This window comes from Nycticebus coucang, chromosome 12, assembly GCF_027406575.1.
Source record: "Nycticebus coucang isolate mNycCou1 chromosome 12, mNycCou1.pri, whole genome shotgun sequence".
NCBI classification, from domain to species: Eukaryota; Metazoa; Chordata; class Mammalia; order Primates; family Lorisidae; genus Nycticebus; species Nycticebus coucang.
In genome coordinates, this window is record NC_069791.1 from 76,997,997 (window position 1) to 77,010,643 (window position 12,647).

Genomic DNA, 12,647 nt, shown 5'->3' on the forward strand with positions numbered 1-12,647 from the left:
AAGGAGTGGAGGTGGTCTGGAAAGAGCTAGGTTAGGGTGTACAGAAATATAGTATATATGTTGGGTCTGGCTCAATGGCTCATGCTATGATCCCAGTACTTTGGGCAGCCAAGGTGGGAAGATCACTTGAGGCCAGGAGTTCTAGACCAGCCTGGGCAATACAAGAGAGCCTGCCTCTGGAAAGATTAAAAAGAAAAATTAGCTGGGTGTAGTGGTGTATGCCTGTAGTTCCAATACTTGGAAGCCCGAATCAGGCAGGAGGATTGCTTGAGAGCAGGAGTTTGAGGTTACAGTGAACTATGGTTATGTCACAGCTTTCCAGTCTGGGGGTCACAGCAAAACCTTGTTTCTTTGAACAACAAAAAAAAAGAATTATATATGCGACAATAAAGGAGGTTGATAACGTTACTGAGACAAGACCAAGAAAGGCCTTGAATATAGCAGAAATAGAAATAGAAAACAATTACCATACTAGGATTTGTGAATAGGAGCTTTTAAATTAGATCTGGGCTATAATTTATTATATATTTTTTACACAATCCCGAAGGATTGATAATTTCCTTAACCAGGATGTTATCTTGTCTGAGTCTGCTCATTTTAGATATATACTACTCTTTGAGTAAAAAGCAAAAATAAAAGTCACCATTCATCATAAATCATCTACAAAATCCATTAGGAAAATTGATCCTTGGGCCCATAACAGTTATAAATACTGAGCCCTCTCACTAGTAGCTTTAAAAAGTCATTTAAAGTTTTTTCTTATAAGTATCAAACAGTTTTCCTATCTGAACATGTCAAATGAAACTTCAAATAGAAAACAGTGTCCTGAGAAGGAATAGAAATATTGGTTTTTTTGGTTTGTTTTTGGAGACAGTTTCACTATGTTGCCCTAGAATGCTGTGGTGTCACAGATCACAGCAACCTTAAACTCTTGGGCTTAAGTGATTCTCTTGCTTCAGCCTTCCAAATAGCTGGTACTACAGGAGCCTGCCACAACACCTGGCTATTTTTTTGTTGTTGTCATTGTTGTTTAGCAGGCCCTGGCTGGGTTCGAACCTGCCAGCCTTAGTCTATGTGGCCAGTACCCTAACCACTGTGCTATGGCCCATGAACCAGAAATACTGTTTTTTGTTGTTGTTGTGTTTTTTTTTTTTTGAGATGGAGGCTCACTCTGTTGCTGTGGGTAGGGTGCTCACACCAACCTCAAACTTAGGCTCAAGTGATCCACCTGCCTTAGCCTCCCAAGTAGCTGGGACTATAGACGCCCACCACAACATCTAGCAAGTTTTTCTGTTTTCAGTAGAGATGGGATCTTACTCTTGATCAGCCTGGTTAAATGTGTGAGTTCAAGCAATCCACCCACCTTGGCCACCCAGGGTGCTGAGATTACAGGAGTGAGTGAGCCACCGTGCCCAGCTGAAATACTTAAAAAAAAAAATGTAAAGCTTATTAAATTTTCCAGAACCACTGTTTTATATAAGCATCATTTGGTCACTAGCAGGTATCTTTCATTGGCTTCATATGGCAAGATCTGAAGAATATGGGTTGATCAATGTGTCAATCATCGGAGTGTCTCTACACCTTGCACAGACGATGGAATATTTATTGTATAATATTATGGTAGGAGACATAACATTTAGCAAATTGAATCACACATCTCCTTTCCCTGTTTTTTTTTTTTTTTTAAACATTAAAACTGCAGTTTGAAAAATAACTTTCAGGGTGGCGCCTGTGGCTCAGTGAGTGGGGCGCCTACCCCATATGCCGAAGGTGGTGGGTTCAAACCCAGCCCCGGCTGAACTGCAACCAAAAAAAAAAAAAATAGCCAGGCGTTGTGGCGGGCGCCTGTAGTTCCAGCTGCTTGGGAGGCTGAGGCAGGAGAATCGCGAAAGCCCAAGAGCTGGAGTCCTGTGATGTCATGGCACTCTACTGAGGGCGGTAAAGTGAGACTCTGTCTCTACAAAAAAAAAAAAGAATTAAGAAAAATAACTTTCAATATGAAAAAAATTAAAACAGCAGGTGATAATTAGGCCAAAGTTCCAACATTATTGCCGATGGGCTACCTGTCAGTTAATGCCAGTTATCACTTCTTCCCAGAAATAGTTATTAAAAACAATTTATGAGAGTTAAAGAGGGATGTTAAATATATTGGTCTTATTATTTGATCATTTGGAAATGGCTTAGAGATAGCTCTGTTAACTACCTCAGTTCTATTGCTGGTCTTAGCATAGACATGCCAACACAAAAAGACTAAAAGTTAAAAATGACCAAAACATAAACCTTACCTGCCTTGAGTTAAAGATAAGTTTTCCTAACACATTTAATTCAGGTCTTATATACCAGTATGTGATATCATGAATGATGTGCTAAAAATTGCCAATTTGGCAGAGCGCAAAGTACAATACAGAGATTTAAAAAGTCTGGTACCAAAAATAGCTTTTACTAGGGTAAGGCTCAGAGTTTAGTTCAGTCATTGAGTTTTAATGGTTTTCTCTGACTAGTCAAGGTTGAATGTTCAAGATGTAGTTTGAATATTAATCATCAATTCAAATAAAAGATAGTGTAACTGGAGAGGCTTTCCTAAGTTAAGCAGTTTATTATGGAGTACACTAAGTTTTTCCCTGTGTGCATTCCAGAACCACTTGAGTGTTTTCCCTACTAAACAAGCAACTTCTTTTGGAATTACTTCTTTAGGTTTAGTCTTTATCAACTTTAATCTTTTTAGCAAAGAATTCACCTAAGCTTTTACTAATATGAATTATGAGTTCATTCATACCACCCATTTCAAGTTTAAGCTTTATCTTTTTCCATCATACCCAGTAAGAAATCTGATGATATGCTTTATTTAGGTTTATTATACAATATTCCACTGTACATATATAGTCACACTATTCAGTAATATGTGAACAAACCACGGTCTTATTTAGCCATTTCATTGTTGATGAACATTTGCATAATATCATTAATACATGAAAAATAATACATGTACACAATCCTACACACATTAATATGTATACAGCGTTTTATGACCTTTTATGGGAGTATAATACACATACACATAGATGCATATATAATTGTACAGCTCAATGTACAATGCATTTTCTTTTTTTTTGCTCACTTTTCACAAACTGAACATACCGGCACCCAGCTCAAGACAGTGAATGTGACCAGCTCCCTAGAAGACCCACTTGTGCCCTTTCCTAGTCATTTCTTTCCTATCAAAAAAGAGTATTTGCCTATTTTTGTACTTTATAAGATGGAGTCCTAAAAGACATAGTCTTACATGACTATAATGTCTTTCACTTAGCATATTTTGTGAGATTTATATGTCACTTCATGTAGGCTGTTTCCCATTTGGGGAGGTTATGTGTAGTGTTGCTCTGAGAGGTTTAATATGTCTTCTGTATATATTTGACATTGGTATATTCCTAATAGTGGAACTGCTGGGCTAGGGTTTTCATATTTTTAACTTTAGTAGATATTGCCAAACAGTTTTCTTTTTTTTTTTTTTGTAGAGACAGAGTCTTACTTTATGGCCCTCGGTAGAGTGCCATGGCCTCACACAGCTCACAGCAACCTCCAACTCCTGGGCTTAAGCGATTCTCTTGCCTCAGTAAGCGATTCTCTTGCCTCAGCCTCCCGAGTAGTTGGGACTACAGGTGCCCGCCACAACGCCCGGCTATTTTTGGTTGCAGTTTGGCCGTCGCCAGGTTTGAACCCGCCACCCTCAGTATATGGGGCTGGCGCCTTACGGACTGAGCCACAGGCGCCGCCCTGCCAAAGTTTTCAAAAGTGGTTGTACTATGTACACAGTACATAGTACAGAATATCTATAGTACAGTATATAGTATACAGAATGACTTCTTGAGAAATCATTCTAAGGAAGGCATTTCAGCGTAACTATTAAGAGAACACATTTCAGAGTCACTCAGATCAAATTCAGCTTACCACTAAACAGCTATGCCATGTTGGACAATACACTTTAAGCCTCAATTTATTCAACTGTAAAATAGGTATGTAATAAAACCTTTTCCAAAATTTAAAAGAATTAAATGAAGTATTATTTTAATGCACTTAGAACAGTGCCTGAAACAGAGTAAATGCTTAGTTTATTGTAATCAATATCGATTAAAACAGACACTGGAGAATTAAAAACAAATATGGACAATATTAATCCACAATTTTAATTCTCTGATGGAAGAAAACTATTAAACTCTGAACCAAAAGGGCATTACCAATTCCAGCATTACACTTAGACCCTGAAAAAATAACTTAAGCATTATCCCAAAATGCATTTGCAAATTACTCTTGCCAGAGGCAAAGTTCTTGGATGCAGTGTATTGCCATCCATTTTTTTCCCCCTTACCAGACATTATTCTTTAAAGACAGGACTACCAAGGGCTACTCTGGAAAGTCACTAACATAATACCTTTTATTATATTTGCAATTTCATACCTTCCTCAATCCAATCCCCAAAGTTGTTGAAAAGTGGCCGTAATTGCAATGTTAGTTCCTAGTTTTCATAGAATCTTAAATGGTTGAAAATATCTAAGACAACATTCATGTCCTTAAAACCCTAAAAATGAGTCCAGATTCTTGTTTTAAATTACAAGAACTTGCCTTCTTTTGTAGGATAAGCTTGATATCCTCAGAATGGATTTCAACAGCTGTCTGAACAGCACCCTAGACGTTAACACAGGTATGCCTTGCACCCAGGCACTATTTTAGCTAAAAAGTTAACACAGGCACACTCTGTACTAACTCACTGTTTTGGCTAATTGCTCCAGGGGTAGCAAGCTCAGTCATCTTAGGTAGGTAATTTTGCAAAGTGGCACTATGTTCCTAATAAATGGTATCAGATCCTATGTATCAGTCACTATTTTCAAGAAATAAAGCACACAATCGACTTGCAAAGAAGTCTTTTGAGAAGGCCAGCGGTAGACCTGAAAGGGAACTTTTTGAACATTTAATTGGACCTCTTTGATTTACAGCTGACAAAACAAGTCACTGAAAACGCTTGCCTAAGGTCAAATGGTTTGTTCCCTGGACGGGCATAAGCTCATTTTTTTATTCACAGTCTTGTGGATGCTCCCTTTTTTCTAGGCACCTGGCCTCCCCCATCCGCACAATCCCACTCATTTCATTAAGATCCAGACCTAGGATCCAGAAATGGGGAAGTTGAGTGTGAATTAAAACAAAGGAATCACAAACAATTAAATTACCAGGAACTGTAAGACAATGAAGTTTGCCTGCTAGAACATAAGATCTGAGAGGCAAAACCTTCTCTGTTTTCTATACCATTGTATTCCCAGCACCTTGTAATCCCTAAACATTGTTAAATTAAAAAAAAAACAAAACCTAATCAATCAATCAATCTCAGGTATGTCAAATTGTTAGAGAAAAGACTTCCTGTTTTTTCTACCACTTCCTCTGGGTAGAATTAATAAAACATGTAGATTTAGAGTAGGAAGAGTAGAAATCATATACAAAGCTTTCTTGCGCGGTGCCTGGCCCATTGTAATTACTGTCAAGTTTATTTTCCTTTTTTCCTCTCCAAGTGTACGCTACAGAAAGTGAAGAAAGTATCGAAAAGGTTGGTGAAAGAGGGCTGTTGGCGTCTTTCTGATACGTACAGATCAATTACAGTGCCCCCCAAAATGCACAGTTATTTTACCCAGAGAGACCGATCTCTTTTGTTGATCGATCCTGGGCTGCAGTCAGCTCTTTAACACAACTTTTTATAAGTATCGGCTACACTGAGGCGGGAGGAGGGGCTGTGGTGGGAGAAGCAGGGAAGCCCCCCAGCCCGCCTTAAATAAAAATAAAGAAGCCAGCGCAGTGGTAGGACTGCGGTTTGCGGGTGTAACGGGTCTCGCGGCAGAGCGGTCCCAGCCCAGCCGGCCCCGCCCCTCGCCTGCGGCCGCTCGGAGGTTCAAGTTCGGCTCTTCGACCTTGCGCTCCCGGATTCGAAGCTGTCCGCGTCTCCGAAACTCCCCAGTTGGAAGACAAGGGGGGCTCAGGGTCATGCTGGCGCGGGGTCATTCGGTCACGCACTGTGGTACCACGTGGAGGAAAAGTTTCCAACTCTGCCTGTTGGCCCTACCGGTGCGCCCGGGCGGAGGAAAGGCCCGCGCTTTGGCACCCGCTCTCTTTTCTTTCGCCTCCAGTCGCGCCCTCCCAGGGAAGCCCTCCTTGAGTCACTTCTCCGAATTCCTTCTTTCCCTGGCTGCACAGGTCGCCAAGGGAAAACACGCTGGGGTGCCTCACGACTAGGCGGCCTCGGCACTTCGGACCGGCCAGTGTAGGGGGTCGAGGACAAGTGTCCGGAGGAAGGTGCGGGGCCACGCGCGGAATAGCCAGAGGGCAGTGGACCTCACGCGTCCCTGGCACCAGAGGCGGGGTCTGTCTACGGCTTCCACGCCCTAGCGCGCCAACTCTGCCGGGCCGCGGCGGACCCCACAAGACACCCCCCTCGATACGCACCCCCTTCTCGGCTCCCCACCGCCCCCAGTGCGCAGGCCCGGCCGCCCCAGCGCGCATGCCCTGGGCTCGCGAGCGCGGCCAGCCCCCAGCCTTTTGCTTTCTACTCACTCTACAACTGGGGAGGGGGCGGGGGAGGAGGGAGCCCAGCCGCCCACGTGATCCAGTCGGCTGGGGCCGCGGGGGCGGGCGCGCGCGCCGAGAGAGGCGCGGGGAGGGCGGGTGCGCGTGAGCGGGCGCGCGCGCGGACGAGCGAGCGAGCTAGCGGGCGGGCGCGGGGCTTGGTTGAGGCGCGCGGCGGCGGCGGCGGCGGCGGCGGTGGCGGCTGTGGGCCGGCCGCGGAGGGGGAGGAGCGGGAGCTGAGCTAGGCGGGCGGGCGGAGGATGAGGCCGTGCCCGGGCTCCCGCTGCAGCCGCCCGGGGACACGCCGTGCACCCTCTGGCTCGGGGCTTTCGCGGCGACGGCGGCGGCAGCATTAGCGGCGGCGGCGAGACCGGCGTTGCCGGCAGCGCTTCTTCCTCTGGCTGGGTGACGAGGAGAGGCAGCGGCGGCAGCAGGCGGCGGCGGCACACCGGTGTCTCTCCGACTGGAGATTTCTTTCTGCTTTCCTCGTCGACTGACTGACTCACCCCCTCCCTTTTTTGAGGAAGGGTGACCTCTTCTCTGGGACTGGAAAAAATATTTTTGTGAGGAGGGCGGCGGGTGGCAGCGTTAGGATTCTTCTCTTCTTTCATCTCCCTCTTCTCCCCCCTCGAAGACCGAAAAGCAAACCCCACAACTGTTCCAGTATCCTCCTTCCCTTCCTCCTCCTCCCTTCCCCACCTCTCGCAGTTTCGCCCTCTCTGCTAATTATTGCATTATTATGCTTCCCTCTCTGGGGGGTCTCGCCCCTCTCTGGTCGCTCCGGAGCCCTGGTCTCCCCTGCATTTCTTACAAATTTTGGAGCCTGGGAGTGAGTTTTCTCTGAGGCGTGTGTGAGAGGCGGCGGGGGTGTTTTCTTGTGCTAGGGGCGGGTGAAGTTCATTGCCCCCACTTTCTCGCGACCTTTTCGGACCCGATTTTGGAGCAGGGGGGCAGGCATTTTCGGGGGACGGGGGGCGCGGCGGAGAATGACCGCAGGGAGGGCTCCCCGGAGCCTCCCAGTCTCTGGATCAAAGCATTCCGCTATTCTGATTTATTGCCTGCTTGGTGAGTTATTTTTTTTCCTCTAAAGGAGACCTGTGTGTTCAGCCATTACTTTGCTCGGCACTGCTCCCAGGCATCTCCTACCCTCGGTGCTGTGGGGAGCCCCACACTTGGGCTCCACGCCTCTCGCCCTCGCTCCCCGTCCCTCCTCCCCTCTCTCCGCCCCTTCCCCCTTTTCTTGTCTCCTCTCTTTCTTCCCCTCGCTCCCTTCTTTCGGCCGCCGTCTACCCCGTGCCCTCCTCGGGGCGGAGGGAAGCCGTGAAGGGGGAGGGAGGGCTTGGTGTCAATTTTTTTGTGTGGCCGCGGCGGTAGCCTGTAGCGGGCGAGCGGGGAGACCCCGGCGCGGCAGAGCCATGGATGGCCCAACGCGGGGCCATGGACTCCGCAAAAAGCGGCGGTCGCGGTCACAGCGAGACCGGGAGAGGCGCTCCCGGGGCGGGCTGGGGGCCGGCGCGACTGGCGGCGGCGGAGCCGGCCGGACCCGGGCGCCCTCACTCGCCTCGTCGTCGGGCTCCGACAAGGAAGACAATGGGAAGCCCCCGTCCTCCGCCCCGTCCCGGCCCAGACCCCCGCGGAGGAAGCGGAGAGAGTCCACCTCGGCTGAAGAGGACATCATTGATGGATTTGCCATGACCAGCTTTGTCACTTTTGAAGCGCTGGAGGTAAGGGGGACCTACCTCCCCTGGGTTCCCTTTATGCACGACCCCACTAGACTGCGCCCAGCTTGCCTCCCCCGCAGCGCTCTGGGCTGTCTGTCTGTCTAGGCTGAGGTCTTATTGTTGGGGGGGAAGCTGGGGGCGCCGGCAGACAGGCAGTAGGAGGAAATCGCAAAGCCGTGCTTGGTCTCCTGGTTCTCGCTCGCCTTTCCCCTGCGCCCCCTCCACAGCAGATGGGTAGAAAGAAAGGGGTTCGGGCATCACAACAATGCGCCCCCTCTTCACGGATAGCTCTGCCCCTACTCCTTCGTCCGCTCCCTCCCCAATCATGGCTTCTTGGCTGGTGGAAGTCCTTTTGCTGGGTTTGGGGCGCCTGTGGACGGTTCTCTGTGTGCTTTCTACAGAGCTATATGTCCGTGTGTGTGTCTGTATAGTATATACCTTTCCTGGGTGTTCTCAGGACTGGAGACCGATGGGGTTTTGTGGTTTCTTTGCGCCCCCCCTCGCATTTTTAAATTTTTTTTTATTTTTTGGTGAAGCTGGGGAAGGGGGCGTTTTCTCTTGGTTGGGAGAAAGGGAGGAGGGGAGAGAAGAGGAAAGGATGGAATATCTGTTCTGTGTGGGGCACCATTACGGTAAGGGTTAATTATAATACTGTATGCACACGTATATGGGCACGTGTGTGTGTGTGCGTGTGTGTACATGAGCAATTTACTTAAAGGACAGAAAAGGTACACCAAGGAGGACTGGTGGGAGGAAAGAAAATCCTAGTGAAGGGCTCCTCACCAATTGTCCCTGTCTTTTCCCTTTTTTTTTTTTTCTTACTAAGTGATTGGCTTTGTGTCTGTGTGTGTCTTTCTTTATTCTTCGGACACCTGCAGCGTGGATTTCCAAATGCACATTTTCCTGACACTGACAGCCTCTTGACTTGAGAGGTGAGGGAGGAGGGAGGTGGAGGAAGGGGTTAGTGGGAAACTGTTTTTTCCTGGACAGATCTTCATTGGTGCTGGGATTGGTCATTGGCCTCTATAAATTTAACTGCCTTCTTTCTTCCTCTTACCTCCCTGTTCCCATTCCCAGTACACAGAGAAGGCTTTGAGATTCTGAACAGTTGGTCCAGCTTTCTTAAGCACTAAAACCAAGATATGAGTTGGTTTTTAGTCTTTCATGTACCTGATGTGATGTTTTGAGGTTCCTGAAGGAAACTTTTCCCTTTTTTTTTTCAGCTGTTAATATGGTATTGTTTCAGATGCTCAAATGCAAGCTTTATTAATGACACATACAGTAACTACAGATTTAGATTGCTGGTCCTGTGTATGTGTTTTGGTGTCAAGTTTAAATATTTTTAAAAAGGAAGCCTTCCTATCAATATTGTCCTTTTTCTGTTTGACTGCTTTTGGTTGGTCTGCTGGTGGTGATGATGTGGCTGGTGGTTGGGGAATAAGGGAAGAGGTGGTGGTGATGTGGTGTTGGTGACCACGATACAGATTTTGATATTAGTTATTCAATCAATTGCCTTTTGGTTCTAGAACTGGTTCTCTATTGGGTAAAATTTTGAGTTTTGAGGTTCACCACTTATTAGGATAATTCCAACTGTGGCTTTAACTTTGCCAAGGTAGGTGGTTACTGTATAGTTTGACCTCCTTCTCTCTCTGCCTCTTTCTTTCTCCTGCTTTAAAATAGGAATTAAAATGGCAGCGTGTTCCCAGTAGAAAATACTGCCTAGAATTTAGTTCATCATTGTTAACTCTGGTTGGTTTAGGAAATTACTTGTAAGAGCTGGTTACAAGTGGTTCTGCTTTCTACGGGGTTGTCTTGGGCTGCCATGTGGCCCCTCTCAGTAAGAAAGAGTGGCCTCTGGATTCCTATGTACATTTTTGAAGACCAAGTAGGGATGGAGGTAGATATATCTATACACAGATACAGGCATATACTTGTGCAGTTTTTGATTGCTTTGTCTTTAATAATGAGGTGTTTAAATGGACTTGTGATGTATCTATCCATTTGGCTTTTGAAAGGAAATGTGCCCTTTTCAGTTTTGTTTGCTTTGTTTGTTTAGAAAATGTCTTTTTTTAAAAAAGAAGACCAATTTAAAATGTGTGCTTTGGTATTTTTCCTTTCTTTGCTTCTTATTATTTTTTCTGCTACTTTTATATTGAAAACCCAAGTTACTTTGGTAGCTGAATATTTTGCCACCTTCATATCTAAAAATCACATGTTTGTGTGTGAGTATAAGAGGTCTAACTTTTAAAAAGTTTATTTAAAATTTTACAGAAAAATTTAAGTTCATACAAAAGTAGATGGAACAGTGCTATAAGCGATACACTCAACATCTAGGTTCAACATCTGCCAACTCATATCTTGTATTTTCTGTATTCTACAACTCAGTTTCCCTCCAAGATATGTAAATACCGCTGTAAGAATCTCTAAACAATAATGACTCAAACAAACCCAAATCCTACCAAAACCTCATAGTATTATTATTACACTTAAATAAATTTGTAACAGATCCCTAGTATCAAATAGCTTGTTAGCATCTTCATTTTTCAGGAGGGCCAACTTTTGTAGGAAAGCTATAAATACACATTTCAAATTAAAAATTCACAATGGGAAATAAAAATATATTTGGCAAAAGATAGATATGTTGGCTGCTTGCTATCAAATTGTGTCCATGCTGTATGGTCAGAACATATATGTGTAGTGATTGTTAAAATAAAACCTTTGGTGTCCCTGGATCCAGTTTGCAAGATTTAGTGAACTATCACCAAGAAATATGAGCACTTATTAGGAAACCGGCAACTAAACTATGAACTTGTACAGAAATGTGTATTATGGGAGTGTTTGTAAAATGTTAATAATTATTATATATGCTTAGCTAAGTTCTCCTAAGTAAATAGTATATGTATTTTCTCTTGTGTTTAGAAATGAAAAAAAATTGGTTACCACATACCATCAAGCTGTTGCTGGTATAATGTTGTGATAAGAAACCAGAAATATTGGTTTTCACAGATAGATTTATGGCTTATACCAGTTCAGAGTAATAGCTGGCAAACTGTGGAATAGCATACTTCGTGTGTTAATGGGCACATTATGTGACTCTGTGACTTTGTTCTAAATTGCTGATTTTGGACTTCCCTTTTAAAAAAGAGGGTCTTACGTCAAAATAAAGTTAATGCTGATATAAATAGTTCCAGTCCAACTGTGGTATTACTGATACTGGAGTAAAAGTAATAAACTTGCCAAATTAGAGCTTGCATTTTTAGGTTGATTGTTCTGCACTATTTTAGATTCTTATTTAGGATGATGAAAGCTTTGGGGGGTAGTTTGACAAGTCTCAGACTTGATAGGCAGTGAAACTGGCTGAGGTAGTTTCGTATTCTGCACGGACACTTGTCTTGAGTAATTGAGCCCTGAAGTTCAAGTGTATGATTATGAAGAGTCTCATGATAAAAGATAAGAGGGTAGGTGAGGAGGCTAAAGTTGAATGTGGTGCTCTTTTCATTATGCAGCTGAGAATAGAATTACCATTTGGATATGGTATTGTCCTATTTTTTTGAGTGACAACATAACAGTACATATCCTCCAGATATGATGTCTATTTTAAAAAAAGTGGCTTCTAGCAAACAAGTGTAAGTGGAAATGTTGAGGTCCTGGTACCTTAGTGTATCCTGATGTACCAGCTAATGATGGCTTTCTAGTCTGATTTGGCTTTCTTTGTGTGTAGTCTCTATTAAGAAGCCATGTGAGTACCAGGGCTCAAGGTTTGACTTTGCAAATCCATTCTTATTTCCCCCTCTCACTCCTCTTTTGTGCACTGAGTTCTTAGGCCAGCTTCCTTTTATGTAACTGACCAAGGGAAGCAAAGGGGAAGTTTGTGGAATTTGCAGAGAAGAGGCCATTTGGAGCTTTGCAGGTTTATAAAAATGAAGAAAGGGTAGAGCAAAAAACCAAGACTTTCATGTAGTCTTTATTTCCTAGCTCTGTTTCAGGGCTTACCACATGTCAATACTGTAGGCTGTACAGAATTTCATGTCCTTATCATATGCCATGTTAATAGACTCTAGTAATGGCAAATCTCACTTATTCAGTTGTTTAAAAAACATTAATCATGTTATTTAAAATATCAGTCAGTAAATGCGTGTGGAGTGCTTAATATGTGCAAGGAGTATAGAGAAACCTAAAAAATTACATACATGTGTATATCTATAGTATCTCAAAATGTATGCAGTTTAGTTTGATAAAAAAAGTCTAACAGCTATAAAATAATTTTGAAACAGGCACTGAACGCCCAATATCACCTAAGTGCAATAGGTTTTTATAGATAGG

At 44.2% G+C, this 12,647-nt stretch overlaps 1 protein-coding gene across 4 annotated transcripts in view; it reads left to right on the top strand.

Moving 5' to 3' along the window:
• Positions 1-8,014: 8,014 nt before the first annotated feature.
• Positions 8,015-12,647, top strand: part of AUTS2 (activator of transcription and developmental regulator AUTS2) — a 1,299,114-nt gene continuing 1,294,481 nt past the window's right edge. For all 4 annotated transcript variants that reach the window (XM_053558058.1, XM_053558062.1, XM_053558061.1 and 1 more), the window contains exon 1: positions 8,015-8,327. In XM_053558058.1, the coding sequence (XP_053414033.1) occupies positions 8,019-8,327 (309 nt within the window). In that variant the 5' untranslated portion in view covers positions 8,015-8,018. The remainder of the gene's footprint in view (positions 8,328-12,647) is intronic.